The sequence below is a fragment of the Pteronotus mesoamericanus genome, unplaced genomic scaffold (assembly GCF_021234165.1).
Source record: "Pteronotus mesoamericanus isolate MK-2021 breed Mesoamerican mustached bat unplaced genomic scaffold, CSHL_Meso_final contig_27, whole genome shotgun sequence".
Lineage (NCBI taxonomy): Eukaryota > Metazoa > Chordata > Mammalia > Chiroptera > Mormoopidae > Pteronotus > Pteronotus mesoamericanus.
In genome coordinates this window covers 26,879,667-26,902,488 of record NW_026555115.1, presented here as the reverse complement: position 1 = coordinate 26,902,488, position 22,822 = coordinate 26,879,667, and the positions used below count along the sequence as shown (strand labels likewise).

The window sequence follows — 22,822 nt, the reverse complement described above, 5'->3', positions numbered from 1 at the left end:
CAGTTACATTTTTAGCATTTGTACATGGTTGTGTTACAAAATCCAGTTTCCTATATGATTAGCTCAATTTAAAGTATCTCTTCCGTACTTCTATAATATAAACAGGACTTAAGTCACTTTTTACCACCAACCATTATATATATAAAAGGCAAATTATAAAGGCAAAGTGCAGTGGAAAAAGTACCAAATTTTGTCAGATTACCTCTGTTTAAGGAATGTCCTTTACCTCCTAACTGTGCTATTGGAGGAGTGTTTCTATCCCACTAGTCTCCACCCTTTGTCTACCAAGTCATGTGAAAATCAAAAGAAATTATTTGATAAATGTAAAATTTTCTTACATTCTTGAGAATTACATAATTTAAAAGAAATTAGATACTCCGCGTAATGTTGAAAGGCATGCAAAGAAAAATATTTAAAATTTAATTAAGCCATACATACCTTTCAGAAAATTTTGTCGCTGCAAGATAAAGGAATGCTTCGCATATGTAACTACACGGCAAACAACATAAGAACTCTAAATGTAGTACAATTTTAATTCTTTTTGTTCTAAAAAATGGGAGATTTATATGAATCAGGTAGATCCAGGATAGGTATTTGATGGGGTAACATTTAATGTGAGTTTTGAAAGATTGCTAAGATTTTGACTGTCAGGAATGGGAGAAATTTCTGAGGATAAGTAACCAGCAAGATGTAAGTAATTCTTTTAGAAATAAGGAATACAAGAGAATGCTAGAGGTTTGGATTTTGTAGCAACACCAGGAAATTTAAGTAAAGATGTTTAAGGGGACAAGGAGAATAGTCAAAAAATGGAATCTAATAAGAAGCAGCATCGAAGTGATACTGAAGCTATAGAAGTGAACAGTTCCTGAGGAAGACTATGATAAACATAAAAGCAGAAGGAAGAAGGTTGACTATTTTTTAAATTTATTCTTTATTGTTATTCTATTACAGTTGTCTCAATTTTCCCCCTTAAACTAACAACAAAATAGAAAGTTAACTATTGATGATACTCTTAACCTGCAAGCTAAATCCTCAGAAAAACTGTTAGCAAGAGAAAATGATTAAAAGATTTAGAGCCATGAATTCTGAGGCCCCTTTGTAATCCCACGCAATAAGCAATATTGCATCAGGGAAATTCCAGAGGAGAGCAGATTTTTTTTTTGTTCGTTTGGTGAACCTTTTCATTCAAATCCGAGCGTGTTCCAGGAACAAAATGAATAACATAGTAACATCATTGCTCCTTTAACTCCACCTCAGAGTCACTACCTTCTAAAATGTGACACTGTAACACTCTAATGATAGAGTATGTATCATCCTCAAGCATACAGGATATTTTAAGAAGCTGATTTTAAGTATATTTTATTGATCATGCTGTTACAATTGTCACGTTTTTTTCTCCCCTTTGTCCCCCTCCCCCGGGAACCCCTGTACCCCCAGCATTCTCCCGCTGCTTAATTCATGTCCATGGGTCATACATGTAAGTTCTTCAGTTTTTCCATTTCCTATACTATTCTTAACCTCCCCCTGTCTATTTTGTACCTACCATTTCTTCTTCCCTGTACCTTTTCCCCCATTATCCCCCTTCCTGCTGATAACCCTCGATGTAATCTCCATTTCTGGAATTCGGTCCCTGTTCTAGTTCTTTGCTTAGTTTGTTTTTCTTCTTTTAGGTTCAGTTTCCTTTTAATTGTTCAAATATATTTGTCTCCATTTTCCTGCCACCGCTTTCCCCTGCCCCCCCCACCCCCAACTCCCACCCTCAATCCTTCCCCAACATGGGTCCTTTACACATGTTCTTTAATTTGACATTTCTCCTTCTTTTCCTGCTACCCAACCCCTCCTTCCCTCTCATTACTGTCAGTTTGTTTTTTTCTTTCAATGTTGCTGGTTATATTTTCTTTGCTTGTTTGTTTTTTTATTAGGTTCCACGTATAGATGAAATCATATGATATTTGTCTTTCACCAGCTGGCTCATTTCACTTAGCATAAAGCTCTCCAGTTCCCTCCGTGCTGTCGCGTAGGGTAACAGCTTTCTTCCTTTCTTTCGGGTGCATAGTATTACATTGTGTAAATGTACCAGAGTTTTTGGTCCTGGGCTCATAGGTTGCCTCCAGCACTTGGCTATTGTAAATTGTGCTGCTAAGAACATTGGGGTGCATAGGTTCTTTTGAATTGGTGTTTTGGGATTCTTAGGGTATATATAATCCCAGCAGTGGAATCGCTGGGTCAAAAGGCAGTTCCATTTTTAGCTTTTTGAGGAAATTCCACACTGTTTTCCATAGAGGCTGTACAGTCTGTATTCCCACCAACAGTGTTCTAGGGTTCCGTTTTCTCCACAACCTCACCAGCACATGCTGTTTGTTGATTTATTTATGATGGCCATTCTGACTGTTGTGAAGTGGTATCTTATTGTCATTTTAATTTGCATTGCTCTGACGGATATTGATGCTGAGCATCCTTTCATATGTCTCTGGGCCCTGTGTAAGTTCTCCTTGAAAAGTCTGTTCAGGTCCTTTGCCCATTTTTTAATTGGATTGTTTGTCTTCCTGGAGTGGAGTCATGTGGGTTCTTTATACATTTTGGAGATCAAACCCTTGTCCGAGGTATCATTGGCAAATATGTTTTCCCATACAGTTGGTTCTCTTTTCATTTTGCTGATGTTTTCTTTAGCTGGGCAGAAGCTCCTTATTTTGATGAAGTTCCATTTATTTATTCTTTCCTTTATGTCCCTTGTTCTAGGGGACATATTGGTGAAAATATTGCTTCACAGGATATTTGAGTTTCCTGCCTATGTTCTCCTCTAGGACTTCTATGGTGTCACGACTTATATTTAAGCTTTCTATCCATCTTGAGTTTATTTTTGTGTATGGTGTCAGTTGGTGGTCAAATTTCAAATTTTTGCAGGTAGCTGTCCAGATCTCCCAACACCATTTGTTGAAGAGTATGTTTTTACTCCATTTTATGCTTCTTCCATCTTTGTCAAATATTAATTGACCGTAGAGACATGGGTTTATTTCTGGGCTCTCTATTCTGTTCCATTGATCTATGTGCCTGTCTTATGCCAGTACCAGGCTGTTTTGGTTAAAGTGGCCTTGTAATATAGTTTGATGTCAGTTATTGAGATCCCTCCTACTTTTCTCACCCTTTTCAAAATTGCTGTGGCCATTCAGGGTCATTTATGTTTCCATATCCATTTTTGAAATGTTTGTTCTCTGCGAAATATGCCATTGGTATTTTAATAAAGATTGAGTTGAATCTATAAATTGCTTGGGGTAGTATGGACATTTTGATGATGTTAATTCTTCCAATCCATGAACATGGTATATGCTTCCATTTATGTGTGTCTTCCTTCATTTCTTTCTTCAGTGTTGTGTAGTTCCTTGTGTACATGTCTTTTACCTCCTTGGTTAAGTTTATTCCTAGGTATTTTATTTTTCTTGTTGCTATAACAAATGGGATTTTTCCCCTGATTTCTGCTTTTGATATTTCATTTTTAGTGTACAAAAATGCTTTTGATTTCTGGATATTGACTTTGTATCCTGCTGTTTTCTCAATTTCACTTATTAGATCGAGTAGTTTTTTGATGTAGTCTATTGCGTTTTCTATGTACACTGACATGTCATCTGCAAACAGTGATAGTTTTACTTCCTCCTTTCCAATTTGGAAGTCTTTTATTTCTTTTTCTTGGCTGATCACTGTGACTAAGACTTCCAATACTATGTTGAATAGAAATAGTGAAAGCGGACACCCTTGTCTTGTTCCCAATCTTAGTGGAAAGTCTTTAGTTTTTGTCCATTGAGTATGATGTTGGCTGTCGGTTTTTCATTCATGGCCTTTATTATGTTGAGGTATGCCCCCTTTATTCCCACTTTGCTGAGTGTTTTTATCATAAATCGATGCCGTGGTTTATCAAATGCTTTTTCCACATCTATTGATATGATCATGTCGTTTTTGTCTTTCCTTTTGTTTATGTGATGTATTATGTTTATTGATTTGTGAATATTGAGTCATCCTTGCATCCCTGAGATGAATCCACTTGATTGTGGTGAATCCTCTTTTTATTGTATTGCTGGATGTGGTTTGCCAATATTTTGTTGAAGATTTTAGCATCTATGTTCATCTGCAATATTGGCCTGTAGTTTTCTTTCTTTGTTGTGTCTTTATCGGTTTTGGGATTTGGATGATGCTGACTTCATAAAAAGAGTTTGGGAGTCTTTTGTTGTCTTGGATTTTTTGGAACAGTCTGAGAAAATCAGGGGTTAACTCCCCCTTAAATGTTTGTAAAATTCTCCTGTAAAACTGTCCAGTCCAGTCCAGTTTTTTGTGCTGGGAGTTTTTTGAATATGGCTTCAGTTTCTATTACCGGTTTGTTCAGGCTTTCTGCTTCTTCTTCATTCAGTGTTGGGAGGATATATATTTCTAGAAATTTGTCCATTTCATTGTGGTTTTCCAGTTTCCTGGCATATAATTGTTCATAGTAATTTCTTACAATCCTTTGCATTTCTGTGGTATCAGTTGTTATTTCTCATTTTTCATTTCTGGTATTGTGTATTTGGTCCTCTCCCTTTTTTCCTTGATGAGTCTGCTTAAAGGCTGGTCGATTTTGTTTATCTTTTCAAAGAACCAGCTCCTGGATTAGTTGATCCTCTGAATTGTTCTTTTAGTCTCTATGTCATTCAGGTCTGCTGTTATCTTGATTATTTCCTTCCTTCTATTTTCTCTGGGCTTTGTTTGTTGTTGTCTCTCCTGTTCTTGAAGCTGGAGGGTTAGGTCATTTATTTGAAATGTTCCTATCTTTTTAAGTAGGCCTGTATTTCTATGAACTTCCCTCTCAGGACTACCTTCACTGTGTCCCATAGGTTTTAGGCAGTTGTGTGTTCATTATCATTTGCTTCCAGAAACTTTTTGACATCTTCTTTGATCTCATTATTTACCCATTCGTTTTTTAATAGCATACAATTCAGTCTCCATGAGTTGAAATGTTTTTGAGTTTTTTCCTTCAGGTTGGTTTCTGGTTTCATAGCCCTTGTGGTCCGAGAAAATGCTTGTTATGATTTCAGTTTTCTTGAATTTGTTGAGGCTTGTTTTATATCGTACTATGTGGTCTATCTTTGAAAAAGTTCCTTTTGCATTTGAAAAGAATGTATTTTTCCTCTTTGGAATGAAAGGTTCTATATATGTCAGTTAAGTCCATTTGATCTAATGCATTGTTCAGTTCCACAATATCCTTATTGATGTTTTGTTTGGAAGATCTATCCATTGTTGACAGTGGGTTCTTAAAATATCCTACTATCAGTGTGTTGCTGTCTATATCTTTCTTGGAGTCTTCCAAGATTTTCCTTATATATTTGGGTGCTCCTGTGTTGGGTGCATATAGGTTTACAATGTTTATGTCTTCTTGATGGATTCTTCCTTTCAGTATTATGAAGTGTCCTTCAGGGTCTCTTTTTACGCCTTTGTTTTGAAGTCTTTTTTTTCTGATATAAGTATTACTACCCCAACATTTTTTTCCTGTCTATTTGCTTGGAATATTTTTTCCATCCCTTTACTTTCAGTCTGTGTAGGTCCTTTGTAGTTTCAGTTGTTGTTAGTTGTGAGTTTGTTGTCATTTTACTGTTCATAGTTTTCATCTTCTTTTTCTTAGGTAAGTCCCTTTAACATTTCATGTAATAAGGGCTCGGTGATGATGAACTCCTTTAACTTTACTTTATCCATAAGCACTTCATCTGCCCTTCCATTCTAAATGATAGCTTTGCTGGATAGAATAATCTTGTATGTAGTTCCTTGGTTTTCATGACTTTGAATATTTCTTTCCAGCCCCTTCTTTCCTGTAAGGTTTATTTTGAGAAATCAGTTGATAGTCTTATGGAAACTCCTTTGTAGGTAACTTTCTTCTCTTGCTGCTTTTAAGATTCTTCCTTTATCTTTAACCTTTGGCATTTTAATTATGATGTGCCTTGGTGTGGCCCTTTTTGGGTCCATGTTCTTGGGGACTCTCTTCCTGGACTTGTGTGTCTATTTCCTTCACCAGTTTGGGGCAGTTTTCTTTTATTATTTTTTCATATAAGTTTTCAATTTCTTTCTCTTCATCTTCTCCCACTCACACCCCTATCATTCAGATTTTGACATGTTTAAAGTTGTCCCCAAGGTTCCTGAGCCTCTCCTCATTTTTTTGAATTCTTGTTTCTTCATTATGTTCTGGTCAAATGCTTATGTCTTCCTTTTGTTCTAAATCATTGATTTGAGTTCCAGTTTCCTTCCCTCCACTGATGGTCCCCTGTGTATTTTTATTTCACTTTGTATAGCCTTCACTCTTTTACTTTGCATCCATACTCAATCATTTCTCTAGGCATTCTGATTACCAGAGTTTTGAACTCTGCATCTGATAGGTTGGCTCACTCCTTGTCTCTTAGTATTTTCCTGGAGTTTTGATCTGTTCTTTCTTTGGGTCATATTTCTTCATCTCAGCACACCTGTTACATTGTAAGAGGCAAGACTTAGGTATTTGCCAAGGTCGGGCAACCCACTTCACTGTGTATGTGGCAGGGGGGAGTCCAAGAAGGAACAATGCCACTTGATCAGCTCTTGGCCTGCTTTCAGACACTTCCCCCACTTCCAAGCAACTGGCACCCTTCTAGATGTTTCCCTGGTGCTGATTCCCAGTTGAGTGGGCTTGTGTACATTCTAAGACCCTGTGGTCCCCTCAAACAGACTCTCCTAAGAGATCGGCAGTTTCTTCCACTGCCGCAACCACCACAGGTTTTTTCCTCCAGAGGCTATGAGGCTTTAATTTTCTAGGTACTGGAACTCTGGGTTGTATGGTCTATATTGCTCACTCCCCAGATGTTCCTCCTGGTTTTTATCTGCACGTGAATGTAGGACTGCCTGGCCCACTATCCGCCACCTCGTCACCCATCTGCTCCGCTCCAGCTGCCCATCTCCACCCCTTATACCTGTCTCAGTGAATGTTTCTTCTTTAACTCCTTGGTTGTCAGACTTCCATACAGTTCAATTTTTCTGGCAGTTCTTGTTGTTTTTTGTTTCTATATTGGTTGTTATCCTTCTTTTGGTTTTCAAGGAGGGACAGTGTATCTATACCTCCAACTTGTCAGGAAGTATCCAAAGAGTTAATTTTTAAGTAAAATATCATTTTACCACATTCAGAACATATACAGTGTGGGAAAAATAGGTTTACAGCTGTAGGTACACAAAAATTTATTCTTTTATTATTTATTAATTATTGTATTGTTTATTATGAACAACTGTAAACCTACTTTTGCCCATCGCTGTATTGGAAAGGTTTGTAGCATATTAATATAGTTAATGTAATTAATTATAAGAATAAATTAAAGTGGTGTTTCTTTACATTGAAGAAATACCACTTAGTTTGCCAATTTGTGTAATACTGTCTAGTATAGGAAGTGAGGTTATACTGTGTTTGAATAATTGAGTTTATGATACTGTGTGTATGTTTTCAACTGCTGAGTAGTAAAATGATTACAATTTATCAGCTTAAAAAATACCCATTTATTTTCTCACAGTTTCTGTGTATCAGAAATCTAGGCATAGTTTATCTGGGCTCTTTGCTCAGAGTCTCCTGAGGCTGCAGTCAAGGTATTAGCTAGAGTTGCAATATCATCTGAGGTTCACGGTTTTCTTCCAGACTCATGTGGTTGTTGGCAGACTTAATTTTCTTGCAGCTTTAGAACTCATGGTTACTTGTTTCTCAAGGCCAGCAAAGGAGTATCTATGTAATCTCAGGGAGTCTCTCTTTTAAAGGATGCACCTGAGAACATCAGCCTTATCATGGATAATCTCTGTTGATTAAATCAATCAACTAATTAGAAGCCTTAATTATGTCTGTAATATTCTTTTACCATTGCCATATCACATAAAATAATCACAAGAGTGATAATCCCTCTGACCTAGAAGCAAGGATAGAGTACCTGATATATCTTTCCTATTTTGAAAACTATTTTATTTTGGCATAAGTTCAAACTTACTGAAAAATTGCAAAATACAAAAGTATGAAGATTTGTATAGCTTTCAACCCAATTTCTAAATGTCAGTGCATACTACATTTCTTCTATGCTTATACAAATGCACATGTGCTCTCTCTCCCAACTCCCTACTCTCACTTGCCCCTCTATATATTTACATACACATGTATGTAAATATGTACATACCCATAAGTTTTGTAACCACTTAAGTTGCAAATATGCTACTCCTCTGATACTGAATGCCCTTAAATACTTGGTATGCATTTCCTACAAATAAATTCTTTTACATAAATTATAGTCATTAAAATCAGATTAATATTTATACAATACTATTATCTAACCTCCAGATTTTATTTAGTTTTTGCCAATTGTTTCAATAATATATTTTATAAGAAACCTAGGCTCATTTATGGCATGTAGTTATCATTTCTTTTGGGTTTTATTTAATCTGGAACAGTTCCCAAGCTTTTATTTCATGAAAAAGACATTTGTGATGAGCAGGCCAGTTATTTTGTAAAATCTCCAATTTGAGTTCTACTCATGTTTCTCATGATTGGGTTCAGATTATATATTTTTGGCAATTTTTAGAAATTTTCTCAGGAATCCTTTGTTGAATTAGAGCTTTCTCATAGAAGGGTCATTGTGAGTGTCTAAAATGGAAAAAACATTGTCCCAAATAAATATTTCTGAAAATTCACAAATCCAGAATTTCCTAAAATTATAACTGACTCTTTCCTAACAATGAGCCTTTCGGAAGAGATTCTTCCCAAATAAACATTCCTGAAAAGTCACAAACTCAGGGTTCCCTAAAATTATAAGTGACTCTTTCCTAACACAGCCATTCAGAAAATATTCCTTCTAAAATAATTACAGCATATGGGATTCCCAGTATTGCTGGCTGGTATATTACAAGTGTTTCTCATCTGAAGGAGTTTCTAAAAATTTGTTGAGAGGAGTAAACACTCTATAAATAGCACCAATTTCTCACCTACTAATCCAAGGGAAGATGGGGGAAAAAAGGGAGCTTAGGAGAATTAGGTTTAGTATTTCCATCATAAACTTCCTGAATTAACTCTGGCATTTCTGTTGAATAAATGAGGATAATACTCATAGGACTTTTTAAAAAATGATTTCATCTATTTATTGTTAGAGAGAGAGAGGAGAAGGGAGAGAGAAAGAGAGGGGGATAAACATCAATGTGAGTGAGAAACGTCCATCAGGGACTGGACCTAAAACCCAGGCATGTACCCTAAACAAAAATGGAACCAGCAACCTTTAACTTTGCAGGACAACACCCAAATAACTGAGCCACACTGGGCAGGGCTTCATGGATTTTTTTTTCTGAGAATAACATAAGACTATGAGTGGAAAGGACCTACATATTCCTTGATATATACTGTATGTTCAGTAAATGTATATTTTTTCCCTGTAGTCTTCCTTCAAGTAAACTGTACTGATAAAAGAGCATGACATTGAATGCTTACTAGTTAAAATTTAATTTATTTTGTCTATTTGTTTTACTTTTGTTGTTTAACAAATATATTTAAATAAAACTTCAACATTTAAGAATTAAGTTCAAAAAATAATTAATTTCAAATTAAAAGGTAATCATCCTTCGATATCTTATAGTAACTCTACAGATGCTGTACAAGCTAAAAACTTCAAAAGTGTTTGAGAAACAGAAGATAGGAGAAGGAAGACAAGCATGTGAAATTGTAGAGGAAGATCCATATGCCATTCAGATGATTTACTGGTGTCCAGAGAGCAGAATATTCTGTGTTTCAGGAGTCTCTGCATATGTCATAATTTATAAATTTAGCAGATATGAAGTTACAACAGAAATAGTGGTAAGTCATTTAAAATTTAGTCTTTACACTTAATTAAAAGAAAGCCATTTCATAGATTTTGGTTAGTATTTGGTATGATTTTAAGCCATAAACACTGCAGTCTATGGCCAATAATCCAATTGATGGAATTTTTAATTATTCTTCTTATATAGTATAACATTTTTAAAAGTTTACCTTAAAATGACAAAAAGTTTTCTATAAAAACATAGTATTATTAAATAGGATGCATTATGCCTATAGGTTTTGTACAGATTTGTTATTGATTTATTTTATGTATAAATGTCCATTTAATTCAGGCTTTGTTCTCCACCTTTATTAATTTCTTAAAAGTTTGTCTTTTTTGTCAATTAATAGCTATAGATGACTGTCTCAATTACAATAAGATTATTTGTTATAACTTCGTATATATCAACATTTTTATAAAGTGGAAATAAATATGGGGTTGATTTACCTAATTTTAATTTTTAAACTAATGAAATAATTTAATTATTTAAACTCATGACACTCTTATGGAATAAATTAAATGTAACTTAAGGCACCTATAGGGAAGGGGCCTTCTCAAACCCAAGCCATTTTACCATTTTCTCAGAAATAGAGATTGTCTACTAAAGGTCTACTAAAGATTATCTACTATAGGCATGTATATAACTCTTTTTACCTCAACAACTAAAGTATTACTTTTTTAAAGTATATTAGTTAAAATCCCAGGCTTGGGAATCAAATAAGCCTTGGTTTTAATTCTGGATTTACCAGTGAATACCTCTGAGACTCTGAGCAAGGCACAGACTCTGTCAGTTAATAAGAAGGTCTGGGTAGGACTTACTTTAATCATCTATATAATTTCCTGTATAAATGAAATTTAAGATAATAATAACTAGAAATAAGAGAATCAAGATTGCAAAGGATTGAGTGGAAGTCACACTAACCTCTCCCCAGGAGCAATCTGGAATTACAACTAAATTGGGAGAAATCACCTGGAACAAACAACTGAACAATAGCAAGAGAGGAGCCGTCTAATCTTGGAGAGACAGAAGAATCACGTTTTGCAACACCTAACTAGTAAGGACTATGGTAGAGACTCGAGAATGCAGACAGGGCACCCACAGGCGGCAACACCAGAATGATAATGAAACAGCCGGTTGGATCCACCTGAGAAGAGAGGGGTCTAAACAATAAGCAGGGATCTCCAGCCTATACCACCAGAGCACCAAAAGTACACAGATAACAGCCAGCCGCAAAAAACAGAAGGGTTGCTCTCTGCCAGGGACAGGTGGCTGGAAAGGCAAAGAGCCGTTGAAAGGGCCAATGCATAAATATTTATTTCCAGCTACTTACCCTGGTCTCTGGCAGAGGGGACAGAGTAGGCTAGAGACACCCTAGGACAGACCAGGAAAGGGAGCTTTGGGGAGAGAACTGAGAGAATATCCAGCGGTATTCCAGTGCTAACTCCTCCTCATTATGGCAGCAGCCATCTTTTTCAGGCAGACCATAGCCCTGAACAGCAACAGCATTACAGGACACAATAGCCCTGTCAGTAGGAGGGACTCAGCCCTGGCCCAGTAGTGCTAAAGTCTGACTGCTGAGTACAGAGAGACAGTCACAGATAGTAGACCCGTGGCTAAAGGTGGCTCAGAGTGCTCTAGGGACACTTGAGAAGAGACTGAAGATGGAGGCTTTGAGGAGAGAACAAAGAGAATAGCTGGCGGTATCCCAGAGATGACTCATCCCCTATATGGCAGCAGCCATCTGGATCAGGCAGACCACTCCCCTGAGCGGCAGCAGCGTGAGAGGACACAATAATCCCACCACCAGGAAGGACTCGGTCCCACCCTGTAGTGTCTTTAAGCTGACCTGTTAAGTTCAGAGTGACTAGATTAACAGCTGAAGGAGACAGCCACAGACAGTAGGTTCCTGGAAGTCTCTTAAAGATTGTCTAAACTCAGACAGGGTCAACATCTGACATCGTCAGAAACATATCCAGAAAGAAAAAACAGTGGTCTCCTGTCATAGAAGTTAAAACCACAAAGTCAGGATCAAGACAGATCAATTTAAGAAACAAAAGCAAAAAAGAAGGGCCTCAAAAATAATGGGAAGACAAAGAAACATCCCCCAATCAAAAGGAAAGGAGGAATCCTCACAAAGAGAACTAAATGAAATAGAGGCAAGTAAACTATCATATACTGAGTTCAAAACAACAGTTCTAAGGAAGCTCAATTAGCTCAGTGAGCTCAGAAAGAATTTAAAAAAACTACAAGGAAAATACAAGGAACTTGCTACAAATTATATCAGCATGAAAAAGGACACAGAAGCTACCAATAACAGACAACAGGAAATGAAGAATACAGTTTCTGAATTAAAGAACACAGTAGAAGGAATCAAAAGCAGGCTCAATGAAGCAGAGGATCGAATCAGCAAGCTGGAGAATAAGGTAGAAAAAAACTCCCAGAAAGAGCAAGAAAATGAAAAAAGACTCAAAAAGAATGAAGAGGCATTTAGGGAAATTCAGGAACACCTGAAACATAATAATATACATATAATAGGGATACCAGAAGGAGAAGAAGAGGAGCAAGGGATAGAGAACCTGTTTGAAAAAGTAATGATGAAAAACTTCGCTAATTGGAGGAGAGAAAAAGTCACACAAGTCCAGGAAGCACAGAGGGTCCCATTCAATAGGAACCCAATGAGGCCCACTCCAATAAACATCATCATGAAAATGGCAAATACCAAAGACAAACAGAGAATCCTAAAGGCAGCAAGGGAGAAAGAGGTAGTAACATATAAGGGATCCCTGATACAGCCAGCAGCTGACTTCTCAAAAGAAACACTACAAGCCAGAAGGGAGTGGCAAGAAATATTCAAAGTCATGAAAATCAAGAGCCTGCAGCCAAGGCTATTCTACCCAGAAAGGCTCTCAATCAAAAGAGAAGGTGAAATAAGGAGTTTCCCTGACAGAAGAAGGCTAAAAGAATATACCTCCACCAAACAAGCACTGCAAAATATGATAAAGGGACTGTTTTAAGATGAAGAAAAAGAGTCTATGAATACCCAGTTCCTTTCACAGTCCCCAATACTTGATATTACCGATATTTTTAATACTTATTAATCTGATTGTGACAACAATGTGCTATTTTAAGTGTTACTTTATTATTTGTTGAAATTAAACCTGTTTTGTATATTTCTTGTCTATTTCTATTATTTTTAAAAAGCTTTAAATGACTTTTTGGTATTCTTTATTCATTTATTGATTAAATGTTTGTGGAATGTTTCCCTAAAATAAAACCCAAAAAACTATTAACCCTTTTTTAACATGTGTGCAAATGCTTTCCTATTCTATTACTTGTCCTTTAACTTCTTTTATATGTATATTACTATATAGACTTAAATGTTTAAAATAGTCATATTGTCAATATTTTACTACATAGCTTCTCGGTTTGAATATTTTACCACAGTGTAAGAAAAATAATATTTTGTATATTCTCATAAAACTCCCTAGATTTTACATGTTGATTTTGAACTCACCTGAATATTTTTTATATAATATATTAAATGGGGCTCTATATTTGTTTAATTTCAAGTAATAGTGGTCCATGAACCTTTTTTGTTGAATAAGCCTTATTTTCCCCATTGATTTGAAATATCAATTTAACTATATATTACATTGTTAGACAGATATATACATTCGTTTCTAGAATGCTAATTTTATTTCATTGATCAAAGTGATTATTTCTGTGCTGGTGTCATGTTGTTTTAATTGCTGAGTCTTTATAATGGATTTAATTTTTTTAGTATTTTATAATGGATTTTGACATTTAAAAAATAAATAAAATCAATCTTCATTTAAAAAAGGGAAAGAAAAAAATTAAAAGGGAAAGAAAGAAGGAACTCTTACCTTTTGCAACAACATAGATGGAACTGGAGTATATTATGCTAAGTGAAATAAGCCAGTCAGTGAAAGACAAGTACCATATGATCTCACCTATAAGTGGAATCTATTCAAGAAAATAAACTAAGGAAAAAAAATAAACCACAGGCATAGAAACATGGAGCATACTGAAAGTGACCAGAGGGGAAGGGGAAGTAGGGCATGGTGGGAAGAAGAAGAAGGTCCTAAATAAAGAACATGTATGAATGACCCATGGATATGGAAAACAGAGTGGGAGTTGACTGTGGGAGAGGGGTGCGGGTGGGATGGGTAGAGGAAGGAAAAGGAGGAAAAAATCTAGACAACTGTACTGGAATAAAAATGATTTCATAAAAAAAGAACAAATGCTAAAATTCCATTATAATACAAACAAGTATGTAAATGTAAATTAAAATATTGAATTAAAAAATTAATACAAAAGATTTTTTCCTGAAAAAAATTTTTTAAAAATGTAAAACAACTAGAAAAGAAATGTCAATTTTTATAGGGTTCTTGTGATGATTATATAAAGTCACTAACATAGTATGAAAGTAGAGTAAGTCTCCAGTAATTAACAATTGTTATTGTCACTAGAGGTTTTTTTTAATAAATTTAAAATAATTATGACAATCATTTTGGTAATATTGCTATATTCACTACCTCATAATGACATTTGTTTAAACAATTGTTTTCAATCTCATAAATGCTGACTTTAACATTGTAAAGCAAATGTTTGTTAGAAAATCAATTTTAATAAAGCATTAAATGCAATAATAAAGTTCTTAAAAATATATTTAGTACTAAAAAAGATTTTAGAATCACATTTTAATTTTAATGTAAATTATCATACTTTTTTCATTAAGTAACTGACAATCTAACAAAACTAAATAAGAAAGAGCTAAGTTAATGAAACAAACATAGAAATATGAAATTTATTTTGGAAAATTTTTACAGAGTTGAAGTTGAAATTGAAAGAAGCTTTATTTTTGTTCAAATACATTTGCCTCCATTTACCCACCACCACTTTCCCCTGCCCCTCCCACCTCCAACTCCCTCCCTTAATACCTCCCCACTTTGGGTCTGTCCATGTGTTCTGCATACATGTTCCTTGATTTGAACCTTCCCCTTCTTTTCCTCGCTACCCCCCTCCCACCTTACCTCTCATTTCTGTTGGTTTCTTTTTTCTTTCAGTGTTGCTGGTTATATTTTCCTTGCTCATTTGTTTTGTTGATTAGGTTCCACTTATAGGTGAAATCATATGGTATTTGTCATTCACCACCTGGCTTATTTCATTTAGCATAATATTCTCCAGTTCCCTCCATGCTGTCAAAAAGGGTAATAGCTCTTTCTTTCTTTCTGGTGCGTAGTATTCCATTGTGTAAATGTACCATTGTTTTTTGATCCACTCACTTACTGATGCACACTAGGATTGTTTCAGCACTTGGCTATATTATAAACTGTGCTGCTATGAACACACTTAGCTAACATAACATAGCACTTGGCTATGCTATGGGGTGCATAGATTCTTCTGAATTGGTGTTTGGGGATTCTTAGGGTATAGTCCCTAAGACTCCCAAGTGTCAGGGGAATCATTGGATCAAAAGGATTCCCACCAACAGTGTACTAGTGTTCCCCTTTCTCCACAGCCTTGCCAGCACCTGTTGTTTGTTGATCTGTTTATGATGGCCATTCTGACCGGTGTGAGGTTGTACCTCATGGTGGTTATTATCTGCATTTCTCTGATGGCTAGTGATGCCGAGCATCCTTTCAAATGTCTCTGGGCCCTCTGTATCTCTTCCTTGGAAAAGCGTCTGCCCAGGTCCTTTTCCCATTTTTTGATTGGATCATTTGTCTTGTTGGAGTGGAGTCATGAGAGATCTTTATATATTTTGGAGATCAAACTTCTATCTGATGTATCATTAGCAAATATATTTTCCCATATGGTTGGCTGCCTTTTCATTTTGCTGATGTTTTCTTTCGCCGTGCAGAAGCTTCTTATTTTGATGAATAAGAAGCTTATCATTTGTTCTTATTTTGATAAATAAGAAGCTTCCCATTTGTTCATTCTTTCCTTTATGTCCGTCGCTTTAAGGGACGCAACAGTGAAAATATTGCTGCATGGAATATCTGATATTTTCCTGCCTATGTTTCCTCTAAGACTTTTATGGTGGTGTGGCTTGTAAATCTTTTATCCATTTTGAGTTTATTTTTATATATTGTGTAAGTTGGTGGTCAAATTTCATTTTTTTCTATGTAGCCATCCAGCTCTCCCAAAACCATTTGTTGAAGAGGCTATTATTGCTCCACTTTATGCTTCTGCCCCCTTTGTCAAATATTAGTTGCCCATATAGACCTGGGCTTATTTCTGGGCTTTCTAATCTGTCCCACTGGTCTATGGGTCTGTTCTTGTGCCAGTACCAGATTGTTTTGAGTATAGCGGCTTTGTAATATAGTTTGATGTTCGGGATTGTGATCCCTCCTACGTTGTTTTTCTTTCTCAAAATTGCTGCAGCTATTCGGGGTCGTTTATGGTTCCATATAAATTTTTGAAATGTCTGTTCTATTTCTGTGAAATACATCATTGGTATTTTAATAGAGATTGTGTTGAATCTGTAAATTGCTTTGGGTAGTATGGACATTTTGATGATGTTAATTCTTCCAGTTCATGAGCACGGTATATGCTTCCATTTATTTGTGTCTTCCTTAATTTCTTTCTTCAATGTTGTATAGTTTTCTGCATACAGGTCTTTTACCTCCTTGGTTAAATTTATTCCTAGGTACTTCATTTTTCTTGTTGCTATATCGAATGGTATTTTTTTAATCTGATTTCTTCTTCTTCTATTTCACTGCTGGTGTAGAAAAATGCCTTTGATTTCTGAATATTGACTTTGTATCTCGCTGTTTTGCCAAATTCACTTATTAGATTAAGTAGTTTTTTGGTGGAGTCTACAGGGTTTTCTATGTACACTATCATGTCATCTGCAAACGCTGATAGTTTTACTTCCTCCTTTTGAGGTATGCCCCTTTTATTCACACTTTGCTGAGTGTTTTTATCATGAATGGATTCCGTACTTTATCAAATGCTTTTTCCACCTCTATAGATATGGTCATGTCATTTTTGTCTTTCCTTTCGTTTATATGATCTATTATGTTTATTGATTTGTCAATATTGAACCATCCTTGCATCTCTGAGATGAATCCCACTTGATCATGGTGGATGCTCTTTTTAATATATTGCTGGATAAAGTTTGACAATATTTTGTTGAGGGTTTTAGCATCTATGTTCATCAGTGATATTGGCCTTTAGTTTTCTTTTATCTGGTTTTGGGATTAGGATGATGCTGGTCTAATAAAAAGAATTTGGGAGTCTTCCCTCTTCTTGAACTTTTTGGAATAGTCAGAGAAGAATAGTGGTTAGCAGTTCCTTAAATGTTTTCTAAAATTCTCCTGTGAAACTGTCCAGTTCAGGGCTTTTGTGTGCTGGGAGTTATTTGATTACTGCTTCAATTTCACCCGCTATTATCTGTCTGTTCAGGCTTTCTGCTTCTTCTTCATTCAGTGCTAGAAGGTTATATTTCTCTAGAAATTTTTCCTTTACATCATGGTTTTCAAATTTCTTGGCATGTAATTGCGCATAGTAATTTCTTAAAATCCTCTGTATTTCTGTAGTATCAATTGTTATTTCTCTTCTTTCATTTCTGATATTATTTGTTTGGGTCCTCTCCCTTTTTTTCTTGATGAGTTTGCTTAAAGGCTCGTCATTTTTGTGTATTTTTTCCAAGAACCAGCTCCTGGATTTTTTTGATCCTCTGAATTGTTCTTTTAGTCTCTATGTCATTCAGGTCTGCTGTGATCTTGATTATTTCCTTCCTTCTGCTTGCTCTGGGCTTTGTTTGTTCTCCAGTTCTTGAAGCTGTAGTCTTAGGTCATTTATTTGAAATGTCTCTATCTGTTTAAGGTAGGCTTGTATTTCTATGAACTTCCCTCTCAGAACTGCCCTCACTGTGTCCTGTACGTTTTGTGCGGTTGTGTGTTCATTTTCATTTGCTTCCAGAAACTTTTTGACATCTTCTTTGATCTCATTATTGACCCATTCATTGTTTAATTGCATGCTATTCAGTCTCCACGAGTTGGAATGTTTTTGAGTTTTTTCCTTCAGGTTGGTTTCTAGTTTTAAGGCCTTTGGTCTGGGAAAAAGCTTGTTATGATTTCAGTTTTCTTGAATTTGTTGAGGCTTGTTTTGTGTTGCAGTATGTGGTCTATCTTTGAAAATGTTCCTTGTGCATTTGAAAAGAATGAGTGTTTTTCTTCTTTGAGATGAAAGGTTCTATATATGTCAGTTAAGTCCATTTGATCTAATGCATTGTTCAGTTCCACAATATCCTTATTGATGTTTTGTTTGGAAGATCTATCCATTGTTGACAGTGGGTTGTTAAAATCTCCTACTGTCAGTGTGTTGCTGTCCATATCTTTCTTGAAGTCCTCCAAGATTTTCCTTAAATATTTGGGTGCTCCTGTGTTGGGTGCATATAGGTTTACAATGTTTATGTCTTCTTGATGGATTCTTCCTTTGAATATTTTCAAGTCTCCTCTAGGTCTTTTATTATGGCCTTTGTTTTGAAATCTATTTTGTCTGATATAAGTGTTGTTACACCAGCTTTTTTTTTCTTGTCCATTTTCTTGGAATATTTTTTTCCATCCCTTTACTTACTGTCTGTGTAGGTCTTTGTTCTGAGGTGGGTCTCTTTTAAGCAGTATATGTGTGGGCCTTGTTTTCTGATCCATTCCAACTATCTTATATCTTTTGATTGGGACATTTATCCATTTACATTTAATGTTATTATTGATAGGTACTTATTCATTTTTTCCCTGTCTACCTTTATTCATCTCTCACTCTTTGTCTTCTTAAAGCAGGCCCTTTAGCATATCTTGCAGTTTTGGTTTGGTGGACATGTATTCTTTTAGCCTTCTTTTGTCTGAGAAACTCCTGATTTCGCCTTCCATTTTGAGAGCCTTGCTGGGTAGAACAGTGTTGGTTGCAGGCCTTTGCTTTTCATTCCTTGGAATATTTCTTGCCATTTCCTTCTGGCTTCTAGTGTTTCTGTTGAGAAGTCAGCTGCTACCCATATATGGGCTCATTTATGTGTTACTACCTGTTTCTCCCCTGCTGCCTTTAGGAATCTTTTTTTGTCTTCGATATTTGCCATTTTAATAATGATGTGTCTTGGAGTGGTCCTCATTGGGTTCCCCTTGAATGGGACCCTCTGTGCTTCCTGGGCTTGTGTGACACTTTCTCTCCTCCAATTAGGAAGTTTTCCATCATTACTTTTTCAAACAGGTTCCCTATCCCTTGCTTCTCTTCATCTCCTTCTGTTATCCCTATTATATGGATATTATTATGTTTCAGGTTGTCCTGTGTCCCTGCATGCCTCCTAATTCTTTTTGAGTCTTTTTTCATTTTCTTGCTCTTTCTGGGAGCTTTTTTCTACCTTACCCTCCAGCTCACTGATTCAGTCCTCTGCTTCATCAAGCCTGCTTTTGATTCCTTCTACTGTGTTCTTCAAATCAGAAATTGTATTCTTCATTTCCTCTTGTCTCTTATTGACAGTTTTTATGTCATTTTTTATGTTGATACTTTTTGCAGTAAGTTTCTCATACTTTCCTTGTAGTTTTTTTAACTCTCTCTGAGCTCACTGATCTTCCTTAGAACTTTTGTTTTTTTTTTAATTCAATATCTGGTAGTTTGTTTACTTGCCTCTATTTCATTTAGTTGTCTTTGTGGGGATTCTTCCTTTCCCTTCAATTTGGGGGTGTTTCTTTGTCTTTCCCTTATTTCTGAGACTCGTCTTTATTGCTTCTGTTTCTGAAATTGATCTGTCTTGACTTCCTGACTTTGTGGTGTGAACTTCTACAGTTAGAGACTGTGCTTTTTTTCCCCTTATTTTTGGATATCTTATGATGTCAGCTCTTGACCCTGTCTGACTTTAGGTAGTCTTTATGGGACTTCCAGGAATTTGCTATTTGTGTCAGTCTCCTCCAGTTGTTAATTTAGTCACTCTGCCCCCAGCAGTCAGGCTTAAGTACCACAGGATGGGGCAGAGTCTGTCCTGTGGGCGGGATTATTGTGCCCTTTCATGCTTCTGCCACTCAAGGGAGTAGTCTGCCTCAGCAAGATTGCTGCTGCTGTGTGGGGGAGGAGTCAGACCCGGGATCCCTATGTCTACTCCCTCAGTTCTCTCCCCAGTGCTCCATCTCCACACTCTCCTCAAGCCTCTCTAGACCATCCTGTGTCCTCTTTAACCAGGGATCTAATATCTGTGACTGTTGGTCTCTACTCTGCTGGGGCAGAGCCTCCTGAGGGCAGGGCTATTGGGTCCTTTCGCGCTGCTGCTGCTCAGGGGAGTGGTCTGCCTGAGAAGATGACAGCTGCAGAATCAGGGAGGAGTCACCACCAGGATCCCTCCAGCCACTTTCTCAGTTCTTTCCCCACAGCCTCTCTCCCCAATCTCTCCTCAGATGCCTTCAGACCACTCTGCCCCCACCTTTGCCGGAGCCCAGGGTAAGAGGCTGCCAATACAATTTTTGTGCTTAAACAACTCTTTCCATGTCTCTGGCAGAGAGCACTCCTATGCTTTTTCCAGCTGGCTGTTGTTTGTGTGCTTTTTTTGGGTTCTAGTGCTGTAGGCTGGAGTCCCTGCCTGTGGTTTAGGCCCCACTCTTTTCAGTGGGATCTAACTAGCTGTTTCTATGTCCCTTTGGTGCTGCCACCCGTGGGCACCCAGCCCACCTTCCCAAGCCTCTGCCGCACTCCTTACCAGTTAGGTTGTGCTAAAGCCAATTCCTCTATCTCTCCGAAGTTTTAAGGCTCCTCTTTCAGTATTGTCCCTGTGTTTTCCAGGTGATTTCTCCACAGTTTAATTTCAATTCTAGTTTGGTCCTAGGAGGAAGTCAGCGTGACTTTTACTCACTCCTCAGCCATCTTGAAGTTCAGCCTTTTTAAAATTAAAAAGCCTTGTACAAAGAACATTTTGTAACTTGAGGGTGGAAGGTGGGGGTGCATGTATCGGGGGAGTGGGGGTGGCAATGGAGACAACCGTACTTGAACAACAACAGAAAAAAAATACATACACACATTATTTTAGTCTTTTCCACTGAAGTAAACATGACCAATTTTTACCTTTATTTTATTATATATGGAATTGTAATTTATACTTTATCTTAAGGAATATTTATTATATCAATACTTTGTCTCCATTGGTAGGTATTTTTCTTAATATTCTGTAGAATTAAAAAGTATTTTACACTTTTTGTGAATGCCATGTAATATTTCATATAATTCACTATTTTTCATTCAGTTTGAGATATCTCAGCTTTACTATAAATTAAAATTGAACTTATTAGTCAGAAAAAATAATGAATACCAACAGTTATCAGTTATTTTAATGTGATTGTTATCATGACTTAGATTAATTTAAACTTGATTTTTTTAAGTCATTAGAGGTTCGACTTCAGTATGATGTTGAAGACATTATTACCCCAGAGCCAGAAACAAGTCCTCCATTTCCAGATCTCTCATCTCAGCTTCCTTCTTCAAGGAGTCTTTCTGGGAGCAGTCACACTGTATCTAGTGAAGGAGTAACAAAGGACAGTATCCCATGCCTCAAGTAAGAGTTGCTACCACATTTTAAAACAATTTTATATATTAATCATGTAATTATTTTAAACTGTGCCAAATAAAATCATTCTTCTCTCATTAAGTTGTTATCAAGTGATCTACAATCTTCCTTAGGGTACCCTAGTCTTTTCTTTGAATATCTCTGAAGAGGGAACAATATTTTCATCCTTCACTTACTAATTTCTATATTTCCTTCCCAGAAAGACCCTAAAGAAAACATGGCTATGGTAGGATGGGAAAATTTTTGTCTGGACACAAATATGGCCACTTGCTTGGTATTTACAAAATCAAAATGTATGTTAAGGGAATTTCTTTAGCCTTCTTGGAATTGAAAAGAAACTAAGTTTACTACCTATTGTAATAATAGTATGTTAGAAAAAAGAATTTCTTGTGATTGTTAGGATACTGTATAATATGTCTTCCTCTTTTCTAACTGATGCTATTTGATAGCAAACTATGTTATCTCAGTATATATAAACAAAGTTTAGAGTCATACTCACAGAAAACCTAAAGTTAGCCAAGCCCATAGTAATATTTATTGTATTATTTTTATGCTTTTTAGTAATCAAATATAAAAGAATGTACTTTCTTTAAACACTATTCACTGCTTTTTCATCATCAAACTAAATGTGTTTTGTATTAGCTGGTTGGAGAATTGAGCTGAAGCAAACAATTTCTGTAAGTCTCATATGAAAACATCTGAATCTGCTACTAAAGGAACTTTAGACACTTCTTATGAAAATACTTATGGAAAATTTAAAGATAAGACTTTAGAAGCAAAGCCTGTTTACCATACAATTAGTAGTTGCTATTCTTTTGTAATCATTTGTTTTTCCTCCAAAAGTTTTTCTTGTTTAGTAGAAAATGAAAATAAAAGCAGGATTTACTAGGAGAAAAATCTACAAAGAGGAAGTTTCATCATAAAATTTTAGCAAATGGAAAATATTCATGTTTTAATACTATACATTCAATTTTCCCTTCATAACATTTTGCTTCATTTAATTGATTTCTATTAAAATGAAGACCAGAAACAGAACTAAAAGCTCAGCAAAGCTCAAGAAAGTAATGTTTATTAACTAACATGACCTGTCATTAAAGTCTGGGTCTTCCAATGATTTAATATTTTTATATAAAATTTTTTATAAATTAGAGAAAAAAACAGTGAAAACAACAAAAATTTGGTCGTGGAGATAAAGTAAGCAATAACATTATTAAAGCCTAATAATGTTGATGTAAAAAGTAATACAGACAATATTAAGGGTAATCACGAGAACCATAGTGAAAAAAAATCAGTATAGTCCTATATTGTGCATATAACAAGGTCCTAAGAACCAAGCAGCAGAACTGATCTAAGAATATTATTCTATGAATTACATTATATTACAAGTGGTTTTTGAGT

The 22,822-nt window shown here is 35.9% G+C and overlaps 1 protein-coding gene across 5 annotated transcripts in view; it reads left to right on the top strand.

The window, feature by feature from the left end:
- Positions 1–22,822, top strand: part of STXBP5L (syntaxin binding protein 5L) — a 402,439-nt gene that overhangs the window by 212,680 nt on the left and 166,937 nt on the right. For all 5 annotated transcript variants that reach the window (XM_054575243.1, XM_054575242.1, XM_054575241.1 and 2 more), the window contains exons 16-17: positions 9,630–9,847; positions 21,240–21,412. In XM_054575243.1, the coding sequence (XP_054431218.1) occupies positions 9,630–9,847; positions 21,240–21,412 (391 nt within the window). The remainder of the gene's footprint in view (positions 1–9,629; positions 9,848–21,239; positions 21,413–22,822) is intronic.